At 43.0% G+C, this 27500-nt stretch overlaps 1 protein-coding gene across 2 annotated transcripts in view; it reads right to left on the minus strand.

The window, feature by feature from the left end:
* dclk1a (doublecortin-like kinase 1a) overlaps positions 1–27500 on the minus strand; it is a 192430-nt gene that overhangs the window by 65802 nt on the left and 99128 nt on the right. The window contains exon 1 of one of the 2 annotated variants that reach the window (XM_071364898.1): positions 720–856. The exons of the other annotated variant lie outside the window; for it this stretch is intronic. Within the exon in view, the coding sequence (XP_071220999.1) occupies positions 720–735 (16 nt within the window). The 5' untranslated portion in view covers positions 736–856. Of the gene's footprint in view, positions 1–719; positions 857–27500 lie in introns of those variants that run through there. 2 annotated transcript variants of the gene reach the window in all.

The following is a 27500-nucleotide window of genomic DNA, read 5'->3' on the forward strand; positions in this document are numbered from 1 at the left end:
CCGAGCAAGCCGCCACTCCCCACTGTCTCCCCTAAGCGAAACACCTCTCTCCTTATGATCCCAAACCAGGCCTGTCTCCCAAATCTCCCATCTCTCCCCTTAAACATAACCCATCTCATAGGGCCATGGACTAGTTCAGTTCACAGATTTTTTTTCAGGATTCAAGTCAAGAAGACCTCACTGGGGAGAAGGTCTCAGAGCCACTGAGCCCGATATCACCAGTCCTCACCTGTGGAAAATATATTTTTTATAAACGCCCACAGGCTACACAGAACCTACTTGAATACTAACTAGCTAGCCTCTTCTAATGTCTCAATTTGTGGATACCAACATTGTAACAGTCTCTTTCCAGCATTGGACGTCGCTATTGTGTAGGCTACACACCAATTTAAATGCACAGAGCGGCTCCATTGATGAAATCCAGCTTCACCATTACGCACACCGTAGACCCACCTCTAAACATTACGCAATGAAGGAGCACATTCTGTCTTTCTCTCAGAGTCACTCATCCTACTCGAATATCCATTTGCATTGTATTATAATCTACTAACGGTTACAGCCATACATGGCATTTCATTACGAATCCATCCTCGATTGTAGAGGACCTCTATGGGAACATATTCGAGAAGAGAACGGTAAACCGTCGCGGCATAATTTCGCTCAATTGTCAGTTAAAATATCAACAAAAAGATATGAGACAAAATTAAAGCAAGCCCTACCTTCGACTTCAAGCATGATGAAAACACAGTGTTATTCCAAAAAAAAGAGAGAGAGGAGAAAAGGGAGAAAAGGAGAGAAACAGCGGCACTTTCTGAGGACTCTGGGCTAACAGCTCCGTTAATAATTATATTGAATTGGAGAGCGAGCAGAGCGCGCGGTATACTACACATTACAGAGCGCTCATAGGCGGTAGGGCTGCTTGCGTATACAATGACGTGCACCAGGACCAGTGGGGCAAGTGCTGCGGTGGAGAGAGAAAGATGCAGAGAGAGAGAGAGATGCAGAGAGAAATAGAGGGAGAGAAAGGAGAAACAGCGAGTGAGAGATGCAGAGAGAGAGAGGAGCAACAACGAGATGGAGAGAGAAAGAGAGAGAGGAGCAACAACGAGAGAGAGAGAGAGATGCAGAGAGATAAAGAGGAGAAACAGGGAAAGAGATCTAATTTATAAAAACTAAAATAAAACAGAAATATCACATTTACATAAGTATTCAGACCCTTTACTCAGTACTTTGCTGAAGCACCTTTGGCAGTGATTACAGCCTCAAGTCTTCTTGGGTATGACGCTACAAGCTTGGCACATCTGCATATGGGGAGTTTCTTCCATTCTTCTCTGCAGATCCTCTCAAGCTCTGTCAGGTTGGATGGGGAGCGTTGCTGCACAGCTATTTTCAGTTCTTTACAGAGATGTTTGATCGGGTTCAAGTTAAGGCTCTGGCTCTGGCTGAGCCACTCAAGGACATTCAGAGACCTGTCCCAAAGCCACTCCTGCGGTCCCATGTAGCTCAGTTGGTAGAGCATGGTGCTTGCAATATCAGGGTTGTCGGATTGAATCCCATAGGGGGCCAGTATGAAAGAAAAAGTATGAAAAAAAAAGTATGAAAACATATGCATTCACTACTGTAAGTCTCTCTGGATAAGAGTGTCTGCTAAATGTAAAATGTTGTCTTGACTGTGTGCTTAGGGTTGTGGGCCTGAGCACTCCAGAGCAGGTTTTCATCAAAGAATGCTCTGTTCATCATTTCCTCAATCCTGACTAGTCTCCCAGTACCAGCTGCTGAAAAACATCCCCACAGCATGATGCTGCCACCACCATGCTTCACCGTAAGGATGGTGCCAGGTTTCCTCCAAATGTGATGCTTGGAATTCAGGCCAAAGAGTTCAATCTTGGTTTCATCAGACCAGAGTCCTTTAGGTGCACTGTTGCAAACTCCAAGCGGGTTGTCATGTGTCTTTTACTGAGGAGTGGCTTCCGTCTGGCCACTACCATAAAGACCTGATTTGTGGAGTGCTGCAGAGATGAATGTCCCTCTGGAAGGTTCTCCCATCTCCACAGAGTAACACTAGAGCATTGTCAGAATGACCATCAGGTTCTTGGTTACCTGTCTGACCAAGGCCCTTCTCCCTTGATTTCTCAGTTTGGCGGGTGGCCAGCTCTAGGAAGAGTCTTGGTGGTTCCAAATTTCTTCCATTTAATAATGACAGAGGTCACTGTGTTCTTGGGGACTTTCAATGCTGCATACATTTGTTTGTACCCTTCCCCAGTTCTGTGCATCGACACAATCCTGTCTCGAAGCTCTGAAGGACAATTCCTTCGACCTCATGGCTTGGGTTTTGCTTTGACATGCACTGTCAACTGTGGGATCTTACAGTCGAAGTCGGAAGTTTACATACACCTTAGCCGAATACATTTAAACTCAGTTTTTCACAATTACTGACATTTAATCCTAGTAAAAATCCCCTGTCTTAAGTCAGTTAGGATCACCACTTTATTTTAAGAATGTGAAATGTCAGAATAATATTAGAGAGAATTATTTATTTCAGCTTTTATTTCTTTCATCACATTCGCAGTGGGTCAGAGGTTTACATACACTCAATTAGTATTTGGTAGCATTGCCTTTAAATTGGTTAACTTGGGTCAAACGTTTCGGGTAGCCTTCCACAAGCTTCCCACAATAATTTGGGTGAATTTTGGCCCATTCCTCATGACAGAGCTGGTGTAACTGAGTCAGGTTTGGAGGCCTCATTGCTTGCACACACTTTTTCAGTTCTGTCCACAAGTTTTCTATGGGATTGAAGTCAGGGCTTTGTGATGGCCACTCCAATACCTTGACTTTGTTGTCCTTAAGCCATTTTGCCACAACTTTGGAAGTATGCTTGGGGTCATTGTCCATTTGGAAGACCCATTTGCGACCAAGCTTTAACTTCCTGACTGATGTCTTGAGATTTTGCTTCAATATATCCACATAATTGTCCTACCTCATGATGCCATCTATTTTGTGAAGTGCACCAGTCCCTCCTGCAGCAAAGCACCCCCACAACATGATGCTGCCACCCCCGTGCTTCACGGTTGGGATGGTGTTCTTCGGCTTGCAAGCCTCCCCGTTTTTCCTCCAAACATAACAATGGTCATTATGGCCAAACAGTCCTATTTTTGTTTCATCAGACCAGAGGACATTTCTCCAAAAAGTACGATCTTTGTTCACATGTGCAGTTGCAAACCGTAGTCGGGCTTTTTTATGGTGGTTTTGGAGCATTGGCTTCTTCCTTGCCAAGCGACCTTTCAGGTTATGTCGATATACTTGTTTTACTATGGATATAGATACTTTTGTACCTGTTTCCTCCAGCATCTTCACAAGGTCATTTGCTGTTGTTCTGGAATTGATTTGCACCAAAGTACATTCATCTCTAGGAGACAGAACACCTCTCCTTCCTGAGCGGTATGATGGCTGTGTGGTCCCATGGTGTATACTTGCATACTATTGTTTGTACAGATGAACGTGGTACCTTCAGGCGTTTGGAAATTGCTCCCAAGGATGAACCAAACATGTGGAGGTCTACAATGTTTTTCTGAGGTCTTGGCTGATTTCTTTTGATTTTCCCATGATGTCGAGCAAAGAGGCACTGAGTTTGAAGGTAGGCCTTGAAATACATCCACAGATACAACTCCAATTGACTCAAATTATGTCAATTAGCCTATCAGAAACTTCTAAAGCCATGACATAATTGTCTGGAATTTTCCAAGCTGTTTAAAGGCATAGTCAGCTTAGTGTATGTAAACTTCTGACCCACTGGAATTGTGATACAGTGAATTATAAGTGAAATAATCTGTCTGTAAACAATTGTTGGAAAAATGATTGTGTCATGCACAAAGTAGATGTCCTAACCGACTTGCAAAAACTAAAGTTAGTTAACAAGACATTTGTGGAGTGGTTGAAAAACGAGTTTTAATGGCTCCAACCTAAGTGTATGTAAACTTCCGACTGAATATAGACAGGTGTGTGCCTTTCCAAATCATTTCCAATCAATTGAATTTACAACAGGTGGACTCCAATCAAGTTGTAGAAACATCTCAAGGATGATCAATGGAAACAGGATGCACCTGAGCTCAATTTCGAGTCGCATAGAAAGGGTCTGCATATTTATTTAATTAATGTATTTCTGTTTTTTACTTTTAATACATTTGCAAAAATTTCATCAAAACCTGTTTTTTGCTTTGTCATTATGGGGTATTGTCTGTAGAATGCTGAGGATTTTTATTTATTTAATCAATTTTAGAATAAGGCTATAACGTAAATTTATAAGGCTATAACGTAAAGGTCAAGGGGTCTGAATACTTTCCGAATGCACTGTAGGATACTCACGTTGCCCCTAGTGGACAGTATCGAAGGCATCTCACTACTAGATGGTAATACGTGCTCTATGTTGCCCCTAATGGCTGGTATTGAAGGCATCTCCCTACTAGATGGTAATAGGTGCTCACGTTGCCCCTAGTGGACGGTATTGAAGGCATCTCCCTACTAGATGGTAATACGTGCTCTATGTTGCCCCTAGTGGACGGTATTGAAGGCATCTCCCTACTAGAAGGTAATACGTGCTCACATTGCCCCTAGTGTCCGGTATTGAAGACATCTCCTGATGTCCTGGGGACCTGGACAAACGTTGAATACTGAAGTCTATCTAGTGTTACCTCACTGCACTGATGCTCTTTTACCAAGAGCAGACTCTGATTCAGAGGGGTCGCGTTAAATGCAGAAGACACATTTCAGTTGAAGGCATTCAGTTGTACAACTGACTAGTTATTCCCTTTCCCAGACAATTACCCTCTCCTCGCCTCTCCTCTCCTCTCTTCTCCTCTACCCTACCCTACCCTCTCGTCTCCTCTCCCCTCTCCTTTAGCATAATGACCACACCACCCATATCAGAGTATAACAGTGTGGTATGATAATATTATGGAAATAATGGTAATAATGACTGTTGGCGAAGGCTTGTGTCTGAAGTGATGAATAACACTCTCTAACACCATCTGCAGTCTCTGTTAACTTTACACTGTATGATGCAGAGTAGTGATGTGCAGTTCACAAACGACTCTTTTTACTGTCCAGTTATTTGTTTGACCTGCTATAGGATTTATTGTGGCCAGCAGGTCAAACAAAGAACTGGTCAGTAAAAAGAGTCGTTCAAAAAGAAGAGTAGTGATGTGCAGTTCACGAACGATTCTTTGTTTTTGAATGACTCTTTTTACTGACCGGTTCTTTGTTTGACCTGCTGGCCGCAATAAATCCTACAGCAGGTTTAATATGCGCTAAATACAGAGACAAGCTCCGACCACAAACTGTAGTATGTGCGAGCAGGAAAACAGATCATGCTGCAGGCATTACACAGAAGACATGTTTAATTACTGCAGTGGGCTAAATCAGGGTCACACACAGTGTTTCTTGGTAGTCTTAAACGAAGCTACTTTGAAACAAAAGTATACACCACAAACACATGGTTATGGACTTAAAAAGAAGAAGACACCTTTACCTTGTCAGATATAGAGTTGAAATGTATTCAGTTTTGAGTTTGCAGCTCAATATTACACTTTATATACATCACAAAAAACTGAAATATAATGAAATCGTTTGACATAGAAACACTGAATTTTCGTCCGTTATTTTTTACAATGATTATTAATTATGAAATTGTGAAAAATATTAATAACAAATTGCCACTAGAGGGCAATTTGGTCACTTGAAGACAGGAAAGGTCTACAGTAAATCTGATAATTATTCATGTTTAGTGTATAAGAGGTCATACAATAAATACGTTTTGTAGTGATTCCTATGTTGTTGATGTAAATAATATTTGTTGGTCCATGATGTATAATGAGGAGCAAACAGACGATGCACTTGACACATGTATGACCTGGCCGGGTGGTGCCAAGATAACAACCTCTCCCTAATAAACGTGACCAAGACAAAGTAGATGATTGTGGACTGCAGGAAAAGGAGGACCGAGCACGCCTCCATTCTCATCGACGGGGTTGTAGTGGAGCAGGTTGAGAGCTTCAAGTTCTTTGGTGTCCATATCATCAACAAACTATTATGGTCCAAACACACCAAGACAGTCGTGAAGAGGGCAAAACAAAGCTTATTCCCCCTCAGGAAACCCGAAAAATTTGGCATGGGTCCTCAGATCCTCAAAAAGTTATACAGCTGCACCATCGAGAGCATCCTGACTGGTTTCATCACCGCCTGGTATGGCAACTGGTCGGTCTCCGACCGCAAGGCACTACAGAGGGTAGTGCGTACGGCCCAGTACATCACTGGGGTCAAGCTGCCTGCCATCTAGGACCTCTTAACCAGGCGGTGTCAGAGGAAGACCCTAAAAATTGCCAAAGACTCCAGCCACCCGAGTCATAGACTGTTCTCTCTCCTACCGCACGGCAAGCGGTACCGGAGCACCAAGTCTAGATCCAAAAGGCTTCTTAACAGCTTCTACCCCCAAGCCATAAGACTCCTGAACAGCTAATCAAATGGCTACCCAGACTATTTACATTGTCCCCCCTCTTTTACACTGCTGCTACTCTCTGTTATTATCTATGCATAGTCACTTTAATAACTCTACCTACATGTACATATTACCTCAATTACCTTGACTAACCTGTGCCCCCGCACATTGACTCTGTACCGGTGCCCCCTGTATATAGCCTCCACATTGACTCTGTACTGGTACCCCCTGTATATAGCCTCCACATTGACTCTGTACTGGTACCCCCTGTATATAGCCTCCACATTGACTCTGTACTGGTACCCCCTGTATATAGCCTCCACATTGACTCTGTTCCGTAATACCCTGTATATAGCCTCCACATTGACTCTGTACCGTAATATCCTGTATATAACCTCATCCTATTTTCTTATTTTCTATTTATTTTTGACTTCGGTTTATTTTAGTAAATACTTTCTTAACACTTATTTTTCTTAAAACTGCATTGTTGGTTCAGGGCTTGTAAGTAAGCATTTCACTGTAAGGTCTACACCTGTTGTATTCGGTGCATGTGACAAATAACATTAGATATTCTTTAGTTGATTTAAAGCATGAGAGTAAAAAGCTTTGGAGCACATTTTGGGACAAAAGGCAAACTCAGATCCATCATTCATTGAATCACAAAACTGATATTGCCAACAGCTTTAATTATTTTGTTCACTGGATGGAAAATTACTGAGGATAATAGGGGACAATATTGCCACTACTATTTGCCATATTTTTTATTTAAGCATACTGGAAAGTGTGTGCCCCCAGGCAGTGTTGTAAAGTAATTAAGGAAAATACTTGAGTACTACCTGTCGTTTTTGGGGGGTTATCTGTACTTTACTATTTATATTTTTGACAATGTTTACTTTTACTAGACTATATTCCTAAAGAAAATAATGTACTTACTACTCCATACATTTCCCTGACACCCAAAAGCACTCGTTGCATTTTGAATGCTTAGCAGGACAGGAAAATAGTCTAATTCAGGCACTTAGAGAAAATACCTGGTCATCCCTACTACATCTGATCTGGCGGACTCACTGAACACAAATGCTTTGTTTGTAAATTATGTCTGAGTGTTGGAGTGTTGGAGTGTGCACCTGGCTATCTGTAACTGATGTCTCAGTGTTGGAGTGTTGGAGTGTGCACCTGGCTATCCATACATTTAAAAATGGAATGGAATGGAAGCATCTCCAACATAATCCAGGGAGAATCAGGAATTCCCCAGGGCAGCTGTCTAGGCCCCTTACTTTTTCTCAAACTTTACTAATGACATGCCACTGGCCTTGAGTAAAGCCAGTGTGTCTATGTATGTGGATGACTCAACACTATACACGTCAGCTACTACAGCGAGTGAAATCACTGCAACCCTTTTTTATTTTTTTATTTTTTATTTCACCTTGATTTAACCAGGTAGGTTAGTTGAGAACAAGATCTCATTTACAACTGTGACCTGGCCAAGATAAAGCAAAGCAGTGGGACAGAAACAACAACACAGAGTTACACATAAACAAGTGTACAGTCAAAAACACAATAGAAAAAAAGAAAAGTATATATACAGTTTGTGCAAATGGCATGAGGAGGTATGGCAATTCATAGGCCATAGTAGCAAAGCAATTATAATTTAGCAGATTAACACTGGAGTGATAGATGAGCAGATGATGATGAGCAGATGATGGTGTGCAAAAGAGCAGCACAGTAAAAAAAAACAATATGGGGATGAGGTAGGTAGATTGGGTGGGCTATTTACAGATGGACTATGTACAGCTGCAGCGATCGGTTAGCTGCTCAGATAGCTGATGTTTAAAGTTAGTGAGGGAAATGTCAGTCTCCAGCTTCAGCGATTTTTGCAATTCGTTCCAGTCACTGGCATCAGAGAACTGGAAGGAAAGGCGGCCAAACGAGGTATTGGCTTTGGGGATGACCAGTGAGATATACCTGCTGGAGCGCGTGCTACGGGTGGGTGTTGTTATCATGACCAGTGAGCTGAGACAAGGCGGAGCTTTACCTAGCATAGACTTGTAGATGACCTGGAGCCAGTGGGTCTGGCGACAAATATGTAGCGAGAGCCAGCCGACTAGAGCATACAGGTCGCAGTGGTGGGTGGTATATGCGCTTTGGTAACAAAACGGATGGCATTGTGACAGACTGCATCCAGTTTGCTGACTAGAGTATTGGAAGCTATTTTGTAGAAGACATCGCCGAAGTCGAGGATCGGTAGGATAGTCAGTTTTACTAGGGCAAGTTTGGCGGCGTGAGTGAAGGAGGCTTTGTTGCGAAATAGAAAGCCGATTCTATAATTGATTTTAGATTGGAGATGTTTGATATGAGTCTGGAAGGAGAGTTTACAGTTTAGCCAGACACCTAGGTATTTGTAGTTGTCCACGTATTCTAGGTCAGAACCGTCCAGAGTAGTGATGCTAGTCGGGCGGGCGGGTGCGGGCAGCGAACGGTTGAAAAGCATGCATTTGGTTTTGCTAGCGTTTAAGAGCAGTTGGAGGCCACGGAAGGAGTGTTGTATGGCATTGAAGCTCGTTTGGAGGTTAGTTAACACAGTGTCCAAAGAAGGGCCAGATGTATACAGAATGGTGTCGTCTGCGTAGAGGTGGATCAGGGAATCCCCCACAGCAAGAGCGACATCGTTGATATATACAGAGAAAAGAGTCGGCCCGAGAATTGAACCCTGTGGTAGCCCCATAGAGACTGCCAGAGGTCCGGACAACTGTCCCTCCGATTTTACACACTGAACTCTTTCTGCGAAGTAGTTGGTGAACCAGGCGAGGCAGTCATTTGAGAAACCAAGGCTATTGAGAGGACTCCTCCTCTTCCCTGATATCCTCTGCTCCTACCAGAAAGGTGAGTGATGAGACCGAACTCACAGCTCTACTGATAAACCATTTAACTGTGTATCACACCACATGGCCCTAGGGGAGGGAGGGAGAGAGAGAAAGAGCACCTTATTGATTACTTTCTCCAGTTGATCATTGCTATCTGATTAAACTGAAACAATCATGACACACACACCATACAGAGGTCTCATCTGTGGTAGTGAGTGTGTCTGCTCACGCAAGAGGAGCCAGAGTCAGTGGGCACCAGGTGGGGTTCACACACACACACACACACACACACACACACACACACACACACACACACACACACACACACACACACACACACACACACACACACACACACACACACACACACACACACACACACACACACACACACACACACACACACACACACACACACACACACACACACACACACACACACACACACACACACACACACACACACACACACACACACACACACACACACACACACACACACACACATACACACACACACAGTCCAGAGGGGTGGTGTCTATATTTGTTTTGGCCTCCTCCCTCAGTCAATTCAGGTGGAAATGAAAGATTAATATAGCCATTTAGCACACACTTGTATCCAGAATGACTTACAGTACAGTGAGTGGATACATTTTTGTATTAGTATATGTGACCCCAGTGGGAATTGAACCCATGATCCTGGCGCTGCTAACTGAGCCATACTGGACCATTATAAGTGATCCAATTAGAATGTTGCATTCATTGATAGACTTACGCTTTTTCCATTATCTCTCTGATTTCTGTTCCATTCCATTGTCTCTCTGAATTCTGTTCCATTCCATTGTCTCTCTGATTTCTGTTCCATTCCATTGTCTCTCTGATTTCTGTTCCATTCCATTGTCTCTCAGATTTCTGTTCCATTCCATTGTCTCTCTGAATTCTGTTTCATTCCATTGTCTCTCTGAATTCTGTTCCATTCCATTGTCTCTCAGATTTCTGTTCATTCCATTGTCTCTCTGAATTCTGTTCCATTCCATTGTCTCTCAGATTTCTGTTCCATTCCATTGTCTCTCTGAATTCTGTTTCATTCCATTGTCTCTCTGAATTCTGTTCCATTCCATTGTCTCTCAGAATTCTGTTCCATTCCATTGTCTCTCTGAATTCTGTTTCATTCCATTGTCTCTCTGAATTCTGTTTCATTCCATTGTCTCTCTGAATTCTGTTCCATTCCATTGTCTCTCTGAATTCTGTTTCATTCCATTGTCTCTCTGAATTCTGTTCCATTCCATTGTCTCTCTGAATTCTTTCATTCTATTGTCTTTCTGAATTCTGTTTCATTCTATTGTCTCTCTGAATTCTGTTTCATTCCATTGTCTCTCAGAAGTCTGTTCCATTCTATTGTCTCTCTGAATTCTGTTTCATTCCATTGTCTCTCTGAATTCTGTTCCATTCCATTGTCTCTCTGAATTCTGTTCCATTCCATTGTCTCTCTGAATTCTGTTTCATTCCATTGTCTCTCTGAATTCTGTTTCATTCCATTGTCTCTCTGAATTCTGTTTCATTCTATTGTCTCTCTGAATTCTGTTTCATTCCATTGTCTCCCTGAATTCTGTTCCATTCCATTGTCTCTCTGAATTCTGTTCCATTCCATTGTCTCTCTGAATTCTGTTTCATTCCATTGTCTCTCTGAATTCTGTTTCATTCCATTGTCTCTCTGAATTCTGTTCCATTCCATTGTCTCTCAGAATTCTGTTTCATTCCATTGTCTCTCTGAATTCTGTTTCATTCCATTGTCTCTCTGAATTCTGTTCCATTCCATTGTCTCTCTGAATTCTGTTCCATTCCATTGTCTCTCAGAATTCTGTTCCATTCCATTGTCTCTCTGAATTCTGTTCCATTCCATTGTCTCTCTGAATTCTGTTCCATTCCATTGTCTCTCTGAATTCTGTTCCATTCCATTGTCTCTCTGAATTCTGTTCCATTCCATAGGTTCTAATGGTACAGTTCTAGAGTTGGAACTCTGGACATCTAGAACTGGGTTTACAGCCACATTAAAATAGAACTGATAGCGTTTTAGCAACGTGAAATCTTATATCTGTTCATATACACCCCCAGGAAGAACATTACATTTTCTTTAACTTTTTCTGACAAGCGAGAACTTAGATATGCTCATTTTCACGTTTTCATAAATTCATAGAATGTTTGGGAATGAAGTATATTAAGGCATTTGTGAAAATTTACGCCCATCTCTCTGAACCACAGACAGACATGGAGGAAGTCTGGGGGAACATGATGCATTGTGGGTGTAATTCAGCAGTTCTGAAGATGCTGTATGATGACCCACAAATGCACACTCGCACATGTGCATGCACACAGAGATAGAGATAGAGAGAGCTGGAGAGAGATGGAGAGAGATGGAGGGAGGGAGAGGGAAGGAGAGAAATGGAGAGATGGAGGGAGGGAGAGGGAAGGACAGAAATGGAGAGATGGAGGGAGGGAGAGGGAAGGAGAAAAATGGAGAGATGGAGGGAGGGAGAGGGAAGGAGGGACAGAAAGAGGTAGAGACTGTGGATATGTATATAGGATTGCATTAAATGAACCTGTTTAAAAAATAGCATCAGTGTTAAAAGGTTGTTTTTCCAGGCTGAAGGTTTGGAGATAACCCTCCAAGTCTGTTCTCTCCACGTAGAGAGAACACAAGGGCAGGTACACAGCACAGAAACTATTTCAGTTATATGATGCATTTCAGTCCAGTATCACAGCAGCTATTTCAGTCTCCAACCTCAGACAGTAACAGCTGTCTACGGAACACCGAACCTGAGAACGTTTAAACCAATTCACTATAGAAACTGAGAATGTTATACTGACTAACTCAGATCCTAAGAAATGAACATCAGACTTAATATAGACCCTGAGAACGACACCCAGACTGATATAGAACCTGAGAATGGAACCCAGACTGATATAGAACTTGAGAACGGAACATAGACTGATATAGAACCTGAGAATGGAACCTAGGCTGATACAGAACCTGAGAATGGAACCCAGACTGAAATAAAACCTGAGAATGGAACATAGACTGATATAGAACCTGAGAATGGAACCTAGGCTGATACAGAACCTGAGAATGGAACCCGGACTGAAATAGAACCTGAGAATGGAACATAGACTGATATAGGTGATGAGAATGGAACCCAGGCTGATATAGAACCTGAGAATGGAACCCAGACTGAAATAGAACCTGAGAATGGAACATAGACTGATATAGGCGATGAGAATGGAACCCAGACTGAAATAGAACCTGAGAATGGAACCTATGCTGATACAGAACCTGAGAATAGAACCTAGACTGACATAGAAGCTGATAATGGAACATAGACTGATATAGAACCTGAGAATGGAACCCAGACTGATATAGAACCTGAGAATGGAACATAGACTGATATAGAACCTTAGAATGGAACCCAAACTGAAATATAACCTGAGAATGGAACCCAGCCTGATATAGAACCTGAGAATGGAACCCAGACTGATATAGAACCTGAGAATGGAACATAGACTTATATAGAACCTGAGAATGGAACCCAGACTGATATAGAACCTGAGAATGGAACCCAGACTGATATAGAACCTGAGAATGGAACCCAGACTGATGTAGAACCTGAGAATGGAACCCAGACTTATATAGAACCTGAGAATGGAACCCAGACTGATATAGAACCTGAGAATGGAACATAGACTTATATAGAACCTGAGAATGGAACCCAGACTGATATAGAACCTGAGAATGGAACCCAGACTGATATAGAACCTGAGAATGGAACCCAGACTGATATAGAACCTGAGAATGGAACCCAGACTGATATAGAACCTGAGAATGGAACCCAGACTGATATAGAACCTGAGAATGGAACATAGACTTATATAGAACCTGAGAATGGAACCCAGACTGATATAGAACCTGAGAATGGAACCCAGACTTATATAGAACCTGAGAATGGAACCCAGACTGAAATAGAACCTGAGAATGGAACCTAGGCTGATAGTAGCTGTAGTAGTTTTAAGGGTAACATAAAGTAACTGGTGTAAACTTATCGTTCAATTTATCGTCTTTCTGATAATTCAGTCAATTTATCACGATATGTGACTTGTTTCAGGAAACTAGGCATGTGTCGCACGTCACAACTTCACAGGAGATGCATTTGAACGTAAACATTTCTTTTTTTGATCAAAATGCGTTTTTGGCACAAATTCCTTCTGGAACATGTGAACTTTCATATGCCTTAATAACAAACTTGTATGCCATCTGTAAATATGAATACAATTGTGAAATTACGAGCCTAGATGGTTTAGCCACAAAAAAAAGACAGGAACCTTCCTGCTAGCCACGATTGGCTGAGATAATAGATGGGCTGGACATGCCGAGAGATGAGTTCTGATTGGTCTGCCATGTAGCGTGCTTCTGTCTATAACATGAGATGCTCAGTATGTGTAGATAATCCAATCTAATGCAGCTTTTTTAAAAGATATCACGAAGAACTGCAAAAGTGTTGCTAATGCTCTCCTCTTTCTGGAGAACGATCGTGCCATGCTGACTCTCTCTTACTCTGAAAATGAATCAGACGATGGAGGAAATCCCTGATTTGGGTAAAAACATTTTAATTGAAGCAGACATTGTATAGTCTTCTGAAACGGTGATCAACAGTGTTGTTGTCACGGAAGAAGTTGACTGAGTTTTGAAATCAGTGAAATGCCCAGTGGAAGCAGAGTATGATAGCGTCGGATTGCAAATATGCGGGGGGAGTCGAAAAGAGAACATACAGAAGCTGTTGTATAAAACACCTGTCTCCGGATTACATCTTCAAACTAAGAGAAACCATGGTGACAGAGAGGGTGAATAGTTCATCCATGTATATGGGTATGAGAGTCTAGCTAGCTACATTTTCCAATATTATAAGTTTTGTCAGAAAACTTTGTCAGAAAGTAGTTTTCATTGCAAGTTAAAGCATTCTGTTCGCTAGCTAACATTAGCTGGCTGGCTCGCTAACGTTACGTGTATGATCTGTGTAGTAATATTATTCGTATCTAAGAAAGCCATTTGCATTGCTAGTTAGAGACTTATGTTAGCTGGCTAGCTAACATTGAACCCGAGTTGGTTAGTTTTAGTTACCTGCAGATTTATGCATGGTAGTAACATTATGACTTGTGCATGTGACAAATAAACTTTGATTTTATTTGATATAGTGTGTGTTTACCAGAGACGGTAATGTGAAGAACAACATGACCTGCACCAAAGTCAGATTAGGATATAAAGTTAGGCCAACGAGAAAGTGTCCAAGTTCTCAAATTCTCCGGTAGAATGCCCTGCTTTTAATTCGTCAAACTCACAACCATAAGCTATTTTCTGTAAATAGCTTCCCACTAACCTGTAAATAATGATCTTGCTGTGAGTTTATTTTCATGTAATAATGAATAAAAATGTGCTAAAGTTAAGATGTTGTCAGCTATGATACTGTACGGTCATTATATGAACTGGCTAGCCAGCTAACTTAACTTAATGCTAGCCAGCTAACTTAACTTAATGCTAGCCAGCTAACTTAACTTAATGCTAGCCAGCTAACTTAACTTAATGCTAGCCAGCTAACTTAACTTAATGCTAGCCAGCTAACTTAACTTAATGCTAGCCAGTTAACTTAACTTAATGCTAGCCAGCTAACTTAACTTAATGCTAGCCAGCTAACTTAACTTAATGCTAGCCAGCTAACTTAACTTAATGCTAGCCAGCTAACTTAACTTAATGCTAGCCAGCTAACTTAACTTAATGCTAGCCAGCTAACTTAACTTAATGCTAGCCAGCTAACTTAACTTAATGCTAGCCAGCTAACTTAACTTAATGCTAGCCAGCTAACTTAACTTAATGCTAGCCAGCTAACTTAACTTAATGCTAGCCAGCTAACTTAACTTAATGCTAGCCAGCTAACTTAACTTAATGCTAGCTAGCTAACTAACAAGCTAGAAACTAACCAAAACATTGGTTAGAAAGTTGCTTTTAGATGCCTGTTTTACTAGATTGACATTGTGTCAATACATGTTTATATGAATGGGTTCATTGGTGTTAAAATCCACCTGTTTTGGACCACCAGGCTGCTGATGTCATGCCGTCTTTGGGTTTATACTTTTTCATAACGACAACAAGTTTGATGTCGGATGACAATAGAATGTTCAGGATGTCACTACGACAACTGTCTACAGACATGTCAATAGACGTAGTATAAACCAGCCTTTAGTCATGAAATCTTTGGTTGTTCAGTACACTACTGTACTCCCTCTGTTTAGCACATGGCCTCACATGTGAATGCTTAAAGAGAAGGGTGGGGCTAAGGCTTAAGAGGGTGTGAACGATACTGAACGGGTGTAGACAAAGAAGAGCTCTCCAGGAGGTGTTTTCTAGCTTGGTCTCCACTTTTATCCAATGTAAAAAACACAATTTCAAATGTTGCTACATAAGACCGAATCAAGCCGGTCGGTCACATATAGATTTTCGTCCATTTTGCCAAGCTCTAACCCAGACAGACAGAATCTCAGCATGGAACCCAGACAGTTCTTAGAACCTGTTAACATTCTGCCTATCTGACACCAATCAGAAAGCAGTACCATCATCTCAGTGTTCCGCCAGACTGCTAAACAGGAAACCAGTTCCATATATGGTCGTCGCGATTGTCTCCACATGCTCTCTCTGCTCCGCGTTTCCACAGCAACCAGGTCTCACTCTCACGTGCATGCACACACACACACACACTCCGACTCCAGAACAGCCGGCTCTTCTAAAACAGTTTGATCCAATCATATTAGAGATGATGACTCGCTCCCTGAACTATGTAAATCAGCAAAACATATATAGGCTTCACAGAACCTATTCACTTGCTATGTCCATCTAGGCTTCACAGAACCTATTCACTTGCTATGTCCATCTAGGCTTCACAGAACCCATTCACCTGCGATGTCCATCTAGGCTTCACAGAACCTATTCACTTGCTATGTCCATCTAGGCTTCACAGAACCTATTCACTTGCTATGTCCATCTAGGCTTCACAGAACCTATTCACTTGCTATGTCCATCTAGGCTTCACAGAACCTATTCACCTGCTATGTCCATCTAGGCTTCACAGAACCTATTCACCTGCTATGTCCATCTAGGCTTCACATAACCTATTCACCTGCTATGTCCATCTAGGCTTCACAGAACCTATTCACCTGCTATGTCCATCTAGGCTTCACAGAACCTATTCACCTGCTATGCTCATCTAGGCTTCACAGAACCTATTCACTTGCTATGTCCATCTAGGCTTCACAGAACCTATTCACTTGCTATGTCCATCTAGGCTTCACATAACCTATTCACCTGCTATGTCCATCTAGGCTTCACAGAACCTATTCACATGCTATGTCCATCAAGGCTTCACAGAACCTATTCAATTGTTATGTCCATCTAGGCTTCACAGAACCTATTCACTTGCTATGTCCATCTAGGCTTCACAGAACCTATTCACCTGCTATGTCCATCTAGGCTTCACAGAACCTATTCACCTGCTATGTCCATCTAGGCTTCACAGAACCTATTCACCTGCTATGTCCATCTAGGCTTCACAGAACCTATTCACTTGCTATGTCCATCTAGGCTTCACAGAACCTATTCACTTGCTATGTCCATCTAGGCTTCACAGAACCTATTCACCTGCTATGTCCATCTAGGCTTCACAGAACATATTAATCTGCTATGTCCATCTAGGCTTCACAGAACCTATTCACCTGCTATGTCCATCTAGGCTTCACATAACCTATTCACCTGCTATGTCCATCTAGGCTTCACAGAACCTATTCACTTGCTATGTCCATCTAGGCTTCACAGAACCTATTCACTTGCTATGTCCATCTAGGCTTCACAGAACCTATTCACCTGCTATGTCCATCTAGGCTTCACAGAACCTATTCACCTGCTATGTCCATCTAGGCTTCACAGAACCTATTCACCTGCTATGTCCATCTAGGCTTCACAGAACCTATTCACTTGCTATGTCCATCTAGGCTTCACAGAACCTATTCACTTGCTATGTCCATCTAGGCTTCACAGAACCTATTCACCTGCTATGTCCATCTAGGCTTCACAGAACATATTAATCTGCTATGTCCATCTAGGCTTCACAGAACCTATTCACCTGCTATGTCCATCTAGGCTTCACAGAACCTATTCACTTGCTATGTCCATCTAGGCTTCACAGAACCTATTCACCTGCTATGTCCATCAAGGATTCACAGAACCTATTCACCTGCTATGTCCATCTAGGCTTCACAGAACCTATTCACCTGCTATGTCCATCTAGGCTTCACAGAACATATTAATCTGCTATGCTCATCTAGGCTTCACAGAACCTATTCACTTGCTATGTCCATCTAGGCTTCACAGAACCTATTCACTTGCTATGTCCATCTAGGCTTCACAGAACCTATTCACCTGCTATGTCCATCTAGGCTTCACAGAACATATTAATCTGCTATGTCCATCTAGGCTTCACAGAACCTATTCACCTGCTATGTCCATCTAGGCTTCACAGAACCTATTCACATGCTATGTCCATCAAGGCTTCACAGAACCTATTCAATTGTTATGTCCATCTAGGCTTCACAGAACCTATTCACTTGCTATGTCCATCTAGGCTTCACAGAACCTATTCACCTGCTATGTCCATCTAGGCTTCACAGAACCTATTCACCTGCTATGTCCATCTAGGCTTCACAGAACCTATTCACCTGCTATGTCCATCTAGGCTTCACAGAACCTATTCACTTGCTATGTCCATCTAGGCTTCACAGAACCTATTCACTTGCTATGTCCATCTAGGCTTCACAGAACCTATTCACCTGCTATGTCCATCTAGGCTTCACAGAACATATTAATCTGCTATGTCCATCTAGGCTTCACAGAACCTATTCACTTGCTATGTCCATCTAGGCTTCACAGAACCTATTCACTTGCTATGTCCATCTAGGCTTCACAGAACCTATTCACCTGCTATGTCCATCTAGGCTTCACAGAACATATTAATCTGCTATGTCCATCTAGGCTTCACAGAACCTATTCACCTGCTATGTCCATCAAGGATTCACAGAACCTATTCACCTGCTATGTCCATCTAGGCTTCACAGAACCTATTCACCTGCTATGTCCATCAAGGATTCACAGAACCTATTTACCTGCTATGTCCATCTAGGCTTCACAGAACCTATTCACCTGCTATGTCCATCAAGGCTTCACATAACCTATTCACATGCTATATCCATCAAGACTTCACAGAACCTATTCACCTGCTATGTCCATCTCTGTGTCTCTCCCCCCCGACTCTCTGTCTCTCTCCCCTCCAAGTTCTGTTTACCCCCTACACTCTGTCTATCTGTCTACCCCCCCTCTCTCTCCCCACACTCTCTGTCTGTCTCTCTCCCCCCTCTCTCTCTCCCCCCACTCTCTGTCTATCTGTCTCTCTCTCTCACCCCTATCTCTCTCCCCCCACTCTCTGTCTGTCTCTCTCTCCCCCCTCTCTCTCCCCCACTCTCTGTCTATCTGTCTCTCTCTCTCCCCCCTCTCTCTCTCCCCCACTCTCTGTCTATCTGTTTCTCTCCCCCCCCCTCTCTCTCTCCCCCCACTCTCTGTCTATCTGTCTCTCTCTCTCCCCCCACTCTCTGTCTATCTGTTTCTCTCCCCCCTCTCTCTCTCCCCCCACTCTCTGTCTATCTGTCTCTCTGTCTCTCTCTCCCCCCTCTCTCTCTCCCCCCACTCTCTGTCTATCTGTTTCTCCCCCCTCTCTCTCTCACCCCACTATCTGTCTATCTGTCTCTCTCTCTCCCCCCACTCTCTGTCTATCTGTTTCTCTCCCCCCTCTCTCTCCCCCCACTCTCTGTCTATCTGTCTCTCTCTCTCTCCCCCCTCTCTCTGTCTATCTGTCTCTCTCTCCCCCTCTCTCTCCCCCCACTCTCTGTCTATCTGTCTCTCTCTCTCCCCCCACTCTCTGTCTATCTGTCTCTCTCTCCCCCCCACTCTCTCTCACCCCCACTCTCCCCCCACTCTCTGTCTATCTGTCTCTCTCCCCCCACTCTCTCTCTCCCCGCCTCTCTGTCTATCCGTCTCTCTCTCTCGCTGTCTTTTGTTTGTATCGTTTTGTATCGTTAGGTATTACTGCACTGTTGGAGCTAGGAACATAAGCATTTCGCTGCACCTGCGATTACATCTCTCTCTCTCTCTCTCTCTCTCTCTCTCTCTCTCTCTCTCTCTCTCTCTCCCTCCCTCCCCCCCTCTCTCTCTCTCTCTCTCTCTCTCTCTCTCTCTCTCTCTCTCTCCCTCCCCCCCTCTCTCTCTCTCTCTCTCTCTCTCTCTCTCTCTCTCTCTCTCTCCCCCTCTCTCTCTCTCTCTCTCTCTCTCTCTCCCTCTCTCCCTTCCCCCCCTCTCTCTCTCTCCCTCTCTCTCTCCCCCCCTCTCTCTCTAGTGTTTCTCTCTCATCACAACAATAGGTCAATCCAATAAGCATTTCAGAGAAACTAGTCATCATACAGGAGGAAGATATGTACTCCTATTTATCATGTTATATTGGGGCGCGATGCAATATGTATGATAACAAAACAACTACATGCATCGACACAGGTCAGCTCGCACATGAACAAACAAATGCACAAACATGTAAACACACACACACACACCGCATGCACTTACGCAAACACACACGAACACTACTGTCTGAATGGCCCAACCCTCAACCAAGTACAGACTGCTGTGACTCAACCCTAAACCAGGTACATACTGCTGTGACTCAACCCTAAACCAGGTACAGACTGCTGTGACTCAACCCTAAACCAGGTACAGACTGCTGTGACTCAACCCTATACCAGGTACAGACTGATGTGACTCAACCTTCTGCCAGGTACAGACTGATGTGACTCAACCCTCAACCAGGTACAGACTGCTGTGACTCAACCTTATGCCAGGTACAAACTGCTGTGACTCAACCCTATGCCAGGTACAGACTGCTGTGACTCAACCCTCAACCAGGTACAGACTGCTGTGAATCAACCCTATGCCAGGTACAGACTGATGTGACTCAACCCTCAACCAGGTACAGACTGCTGTAACTCAACCCTATGCCAGGTACAGACTGCTGTGACTCAACCCTCAACCAGGTACAGACTGCTGTGACTCAACCCTCAACCAGGTACAGACTGCTGTGACTCAACCCTATGCCAGGTACAGACTGCTGTGACTCAACCCTATGCCAGGTACAGACTGCTGTGACTCAACCCTATGCCAGGTACAGACTGCTGTGACTCAACCCTATGCCAGGTACAGACTGCTGTGACTCAACCCTCAACCAGGTACAGGCTGCTGTGACTCAACCCTAAACCAGGTACAGACTGCTGTGACTCAACCCTCAACCAGGTACAGACTGCTGTGACTCAACCCTAAACCAGGTACAGACTGCTGTGACTCAACCCTCAACCAGGTACAGACTGCTGTGACTCAACCCTCAACCAGGTACAGACTGCTGTGACTCAACCCTATGCCAGGTACAGACTGCTGTGACTCAACCCTATGCCAGGTACAGACTGCTGTGACTCAACCCTATGCCAGGTACAGACTGCTGTGACTCAACCCTCAACCAGGTACAGACTGCTGTGACTCAACCCTATGCCAGGTACAGACTGCTGTGACTCAATCCTATGCCAGGTACAGACTGCTAGTTTGTGAGAATCTGCAGGATTGAGTCACCAATCCACTCCCTCCCTCTCTACCCTCTTTCCCTCTCATCCTCACTCCCTCCCTCTCTCTTCCCCTCTCTCCCACACTCTCTCCCTCTCCCCCTCTATTGCTCCCTCCCACTCTCTCTTCCCCTCCCTCCCACACTCTCTCCCTCTCTCCCCCTCGATCCGTCTCTCATTTCCTCTTTCGCTCTCAATTTGAATTCATGTATGCACTGGCACACACACACACACACACACACACACACACACACACACACACACACACACACACACACACACACACACACACACACACACACACACACACACACACACACACACACACACACACACACAGTGCCAGACAGTACTTCATGCAGTTGTTCATCAGCTGCAGTGTTGACTCAGACACAGAGGAGAAAATCATCATGGCGTCATTTCAAATGGCACCCTATTCCCTTTTGTAGTGCACTACTATTGATGAGGGTCCATAGGGCTCTAGTCAAAAATAGTGCACACTACAAAACGGAATAGGCCGTCATTTGGGACACAGTTGATCACTAGCATGAACACTAATATATGGATAAACACAACCCCGCCCAGGTCTGTCAGGGCACCCTCATTAAAAAAAAGTACTAAAGTATTACTACACAAAACCTATTGGTGCAGTAGTGACTATGTAGAGACTTGGGAGGGATTGTGAGGTGAATGTGTAGTTTATGCCCTATTCAAGATACACAAGTAGAGATGTTGTAGTGTTCAGTAGGAAAACAGTAGTGTTTCCTGTAGTAATCAGGTAGAGATGTTATAGTGTTCAGTAGGAAAACAGTAGTGTTTCCTGTAGTAATCAGGTAGAGATGTTATAGTGTTCAGTAGGAAAACAGTAGTGTTTCCTGTAGTAATCAGGTAGAGATGTTATAGTGTTCAGTAGGAAAACAGTAGTGTTTCCTGTAGTAATCAGGTAGAGATGTTATAGTGTTCAGTAGGAAAACAGTAGTGTTTCCTGTAGTAATCAGGTAGAGATGTTATAGTGTTCAGTAGGAAAACAGTAGTGTTTCCTGTAGTAATCAGGTAGAGATGTTATAGTGTTCAGTAGGAAAACAGTAGTGTTTCCTGTAGTAATCAGGTAGAGATGTTATAGTGTTCAGTAGGAAAACAGTAGTGTTTCCTGTAGTAATCAGGTAGAGATTTTGAAACAGCTAACAACAACCAACTGCTTCCTGTTTTGTCTTCTTCGGTGGTCGCGAAGAGCCGGTGTTGTAAAGCTGTAGTGTTTTGACTACTTGATGTTGCTAGTAAGTAAGTAGTCAAAACACTACAGCTTTACTACACCGGCTTTTCGCAACCACAGAAAGAGAGACAAAACAGGAAGCGGTTGGTTGTTGTTAGCTAGCTACTGTTTTTAACAATCCCGGATGTAAATCATCTGTCATCCTTCACCATCCCGTCGTTCATAACTTTTTTAACTTTCCTTTTTGCTTTATAAATACGTTAATGTCGTTGTTTAGCCATTTATTTAACTTTTTACCACATCAGAAAAAATTGCTAGCCAAAACAGTCTTAGCCGTTAGCCATTGTCATAGATACGTACTGAGTGTAGCCTGCTAGCCCCATTGAAATGTAGCCATATGACCTCTGTTTTCGTCATCCTAGCTAATAAGTATGTGTGTTTGTATGCAAATGTACAGTATGTTCATATTGGTATACCTACCCATTCTGTTTACCTCTTTTGACCTGTTGCCAAGGAGACCCTTGACATAAGAAGACCGGGGGTCATTGTTGATAAGATTAATATTGTTTCTGAAATGTTTTTCTGTGTTGTCTTAGTTGATCTCCGTTAGCTGACAATGGCGTATAATTGACTGTGTCTTGTACTTTCATTTATTTACTTAAAGGATACGTGGTGGAGAAATGTAGCCTCAACAGAAAAAGAGGATCTGAAGATAGTTAAGTCAAAGCTGAATGAAGACAAGGCCTCAAATGGTTTAACAAAAGAGTGTAAATAGGTCATTTAATATGTAATTAACGAAATTTAAAAAAATTCAGTTTGTATAAGCTTATTATTTGTTGTTTGATGATATAATTAAGCAATAATGCACGAGAGGGTGTGGAATACGGCCAATACACCATGGCTAACGCATCGCGGAGTGCCTGGACACACCCCTTAACCGTGGTATATTGGCCATATACCACAAACCCCCGAGGTGCCTTATTGCTATTATAAACTGGTTAGCAACGTAATTAGAACAGTAAAAATACATGTTTTGTCACACCCGTGGTATACGGCCTGATATACCACGGCTGTCAGCCAATCCGCATTCAGGCCTCGAACCACCCAGTTTATAACTACAGTTAGAAACTTGAGGAAATAACAGGTTCACTAGTGTAGTAGTGACACAGTAGTGAAACAAGACAACATGTCAATAGCAATTCTGAATAGGCAACCAGTTGTAAAGGTTTTCAATAGTAATTCAAAAGGTTTCATGTAGGAAATGAAAAAAGGATCAGGATCAATTCAGTAGTGATCAGTAGCGACACAACACTACAGACACAGACAGCAGTAGTAATTCAATAGGGATTGAGGAGGCATACAGCAGTAATGTGTAGGCATTGTCTAGTAATTAGTGCTGAGCGATTAACCAAAATATATTATTTTAAACAACTAATTGACTGATGATATTGGTTCAATTATTTTAATTACATTTAGTTTAAAAAAAATCTGTGAGCTCAATGAGCACATTGCACAGTTTCTCTAGAGATGCATCAGATCCAACCTGAACTATGCCATGTAGTAGGGAGCTGTAGTTTCTCTAGAGATACATCAGATCCAACCTGAACTATGCCATGTAGTAGGGAGCTGTAGTTTCTCTAGAGATGCATCAGATCCAACCTAAACTGTGCCATGTAGTAGGGAGTTGTAGTTTCTCTAGAGATTCATCAGATCCAACCTGAACTGTGCCATGTAGTAGGGAGTTGTAGTTTCTCTAGAGGTACATCAGATCCAACCTGAACTGTGCCATGTAGTAGGGAGTTGTAGTTTCTCTAGAGATACATCAGATCCAACCTGAACTGTGCCATATAGTAGGGAGTTTATAGTTTCCAACAGGCCAATATTCTACATAGTTTAGCACAATAAACGTGGTAATTAACTACAATGACCATAATGCATTGTGCATCTACTTGCTGTGTTTATTTCATGCCTGCTATGGAAGAGACAAGAATGCGCAATCGTGAGGGGATATAGAGAGCAGCTGTTGCTTAGCGACGTATCGTGATCATGAGGTGATATAGAGAGCAGCTGTTGCTTAGCGACGTATCGTGATCATGAGGTGATACAGAGAGCAGCTGTTGCTTAGCGACGTATCGTGATCGTGAGGGGATATAGAGAGCAGCTGTTGTTTAGCGACGTATCGTGATCATGAGGTGATATAGAGAGCAGCTGTTGCTTAGCGACGTATCGTGATCATGAGGTGATACAGAGAGCAGCTGTTGCTTAGCGATGTATCGTGATCATGAGGTGATACAGAGAGTAGCTGTTGCTTAGCGACGTATCGTGATCATGAGGTGATATAGAGAGCAGCTGTTGCTTAGCGACGTATCGTGATCATGAGGGGATATAGAGAGCAGCTGTTGCTTAGCGACGTATCGTGATCATGAGGTGATACAGAGAGCAGCTGTTGCTTAGCGACGTATCGTGATCGTGAGGGGATATAGAGAGCAGCTGTTGCTTAGCGACGTATCGTGATCATGGGGTGATATAGAGAGCAGCTGTTGCTTAGCGACATATCGTGACCATGGGATGATATAGAGAGCAGCTGTTGCTTAGCGACGTATCGTGATCATGGGGTGATATAGAGAGCAGCTGTTGCTTAGCGACGTATCGTGATCATGAGGTGATATAGAGAGCAGCTGTTGCTTAGCGACGTATCGGGATCATGGGATGATATAGAGAGCAACTGTTGCTAAGCAACGTATCGTGATCATGGGGTGATATAGAGAGCAGGTGTTGCTTAGCGACGTATCGGGATCATGGGATGATATAGAGAGCAACTGTTGCTAAGCAACGTATCGTGATCATGGGGTGATATAGAGAGCAGCTGTTGCTTGGCGAGGTATCTCTACCTGAAAAATACATGATCTCAGTGATTAATAGTTGGTATTCAGCAGTCATAAAAGTATACCTTATTTACTTTGAAGAACTACTAAAATAGTGATTTTGTCAGACAACGTAGGCAGCAGCTCTATAGAGATGAGATGATGACTTGGAATTAAATAATAAAGTCATCAAATAAAACTAATGTAATAAACACAACAATTGAAATATTGTATTAAAGTAAAGTAATGTGAATAAATGATGGTTATTAAGTGATAATCAGTAATGGACAGTCACTACCATCAGGGGACTTTTATTCTTTGTTTTATTTTTGTGTTACAGCATTCAAACCCAAATAATTGAAAAATTCAAAACAGTGATTATGTTTTTTTATAATCGAACCGAAACCGAACTCAAAAAGCACTAATCGCTCAACACTACTAGTAATTCAATAGTGAACATGTAGGAATTGTAGGTATGTGTCGATTTTAAGTAGTAGATACCCAAAAGCTCAGTAGTTGGCCTCCCGAGTGGCTGCAGCGGTCTAAGGCACTGCATCTCAGTGCTAGAGGAGTCACTACAGACCCTGGTTCCATTCCAGGCTGTATCACAGCGGTCGAAGGCACTGCATCTCAGTGCTAGAGGAGTCACTACAGACCCTGGTTCCATTCCAGGCTGTATCACAGCGGTCTAAGGCACTGCATCTCAGTGCTAGAGGAGTCACTACAGACCCTGGTTCCATTCCAGGCTGTATCACAACCGGCTGTGATTGGGGGTTCCATAGGGTGCCGCACAATTGGCTAAGCGTTTGTCCGGGTTTGGCCGGTGTAGGCCGTCATTGTAAAAAATAATTTGTTCTTAACTGACTTGCCTAGCGAAATACATTTAAATAAACACAGTAGACAATAAGGGAGAATGATGTAGTGATTTGACTAGGAAATATGTTAACCGGTAGTGAAATATGCCAATGTATCACTCATGACAAAATACTACATAAATCACGACAGGTTTACTACACATCTCAATAGCAATACATTACAAAAACCAGTCGGTTTGGTGTAGGAGTGATGAGTAGTAACTCAACAGTACTTTTTCATGAGTGCAGGCACATGTATAATCCCCCCCCCCCCCCCCCACACACACACACACAAACACACAAACACACACACACACACACATTTTACTATCCTTGTGGGGACCAAACAATTCCCTAACCCCTAAACTTAACCCTTAACCTAACCTTAATTTTAACCTTAACCCCAAAGACCAAACCTAAACCTAACCCTAATTCCTAACCCTAACCTTAAACCTAACCTTTAATTAAGCCTAAAATAGCCTTTTTCCTTGTGGGGACTGGCAAAATGTAAGTGTGTATTTGTCCTTGTGAGAAATCCTCATAGTGACAAGCACACACCTACAGGCATACACACACCTACAGGCACACACACACACACCTACAGGCATACACACACACCTACAGGCATACACACACCTACAGGCACACACACACACACCTACAGGCACACACACACACACTACAGGCACACACACACCTACAGGCACACACACACACACACCTACAGGCACACACACACACCTACAGGCATACACACACCTACAGGCACACACACACACACACTTACAGGCACACACACACTTACAGGATCCAGGCACACATAAACACACAAATACTCAAACACACATTCATAAACAAACACATCATTTAAACAAACACATTCATAAACAAACTCACTCATCCACACTAACACTAACACACACTATCTAGCCTAAAGAGTTCGGCCCCAGAGGTCAGAACATGTTTAAGGTTCATCTAGGTTCAGTTGGACAGAAAGAATCCTACAGGACTAAGTCCCTTGTCCCCGGACCAGTGTCCTCTGACTTGGAAAAGTTCAGATGGACAGAAAGAATCCTACAGGACTAAGTCCCTTGTTCCCGGACCAGTGTCCTCTGACTTGGAAAAGTTCAGATGGACAGAAAGAATCCTACAGGACTAAGTCCCTTGTCCCCGGACCAGTGTCCTCTGACTTGGAAAAGTTCAGATGGACAGAAAGAATCCTACAGGACTAAGTCCCTTGTTCCCGGACCAGTGTCCTCTGACTTGGAAAAGTTCAGTTGGACAGAAAGAATCCTACAGGACTAAGTCCCTTGTCCCCGGACCAGTGTCCTCTGACTTGAAAAAGTTCAGTTGGACAGAAGTGTTTACAGCATTTACTGAACAAGTAAAACAACAATAAAGAAACAAGAGTGTGTG

This window comes from Salvelinus alpinus, chromosome 24, assembly GCF_045679555.1.
Source record: "Salvelinus alpinus chromosome 24, SLU_Salpinus.1, whole genome shotgun sequence".
In the NCBI taxonomy this organism is placed as follows: Eukaryota; Metazoa; Chordata; class Actinopteri; order Salmoniformes; family Salmonidae; genus Salvelinus; species Salvelinus alpinus.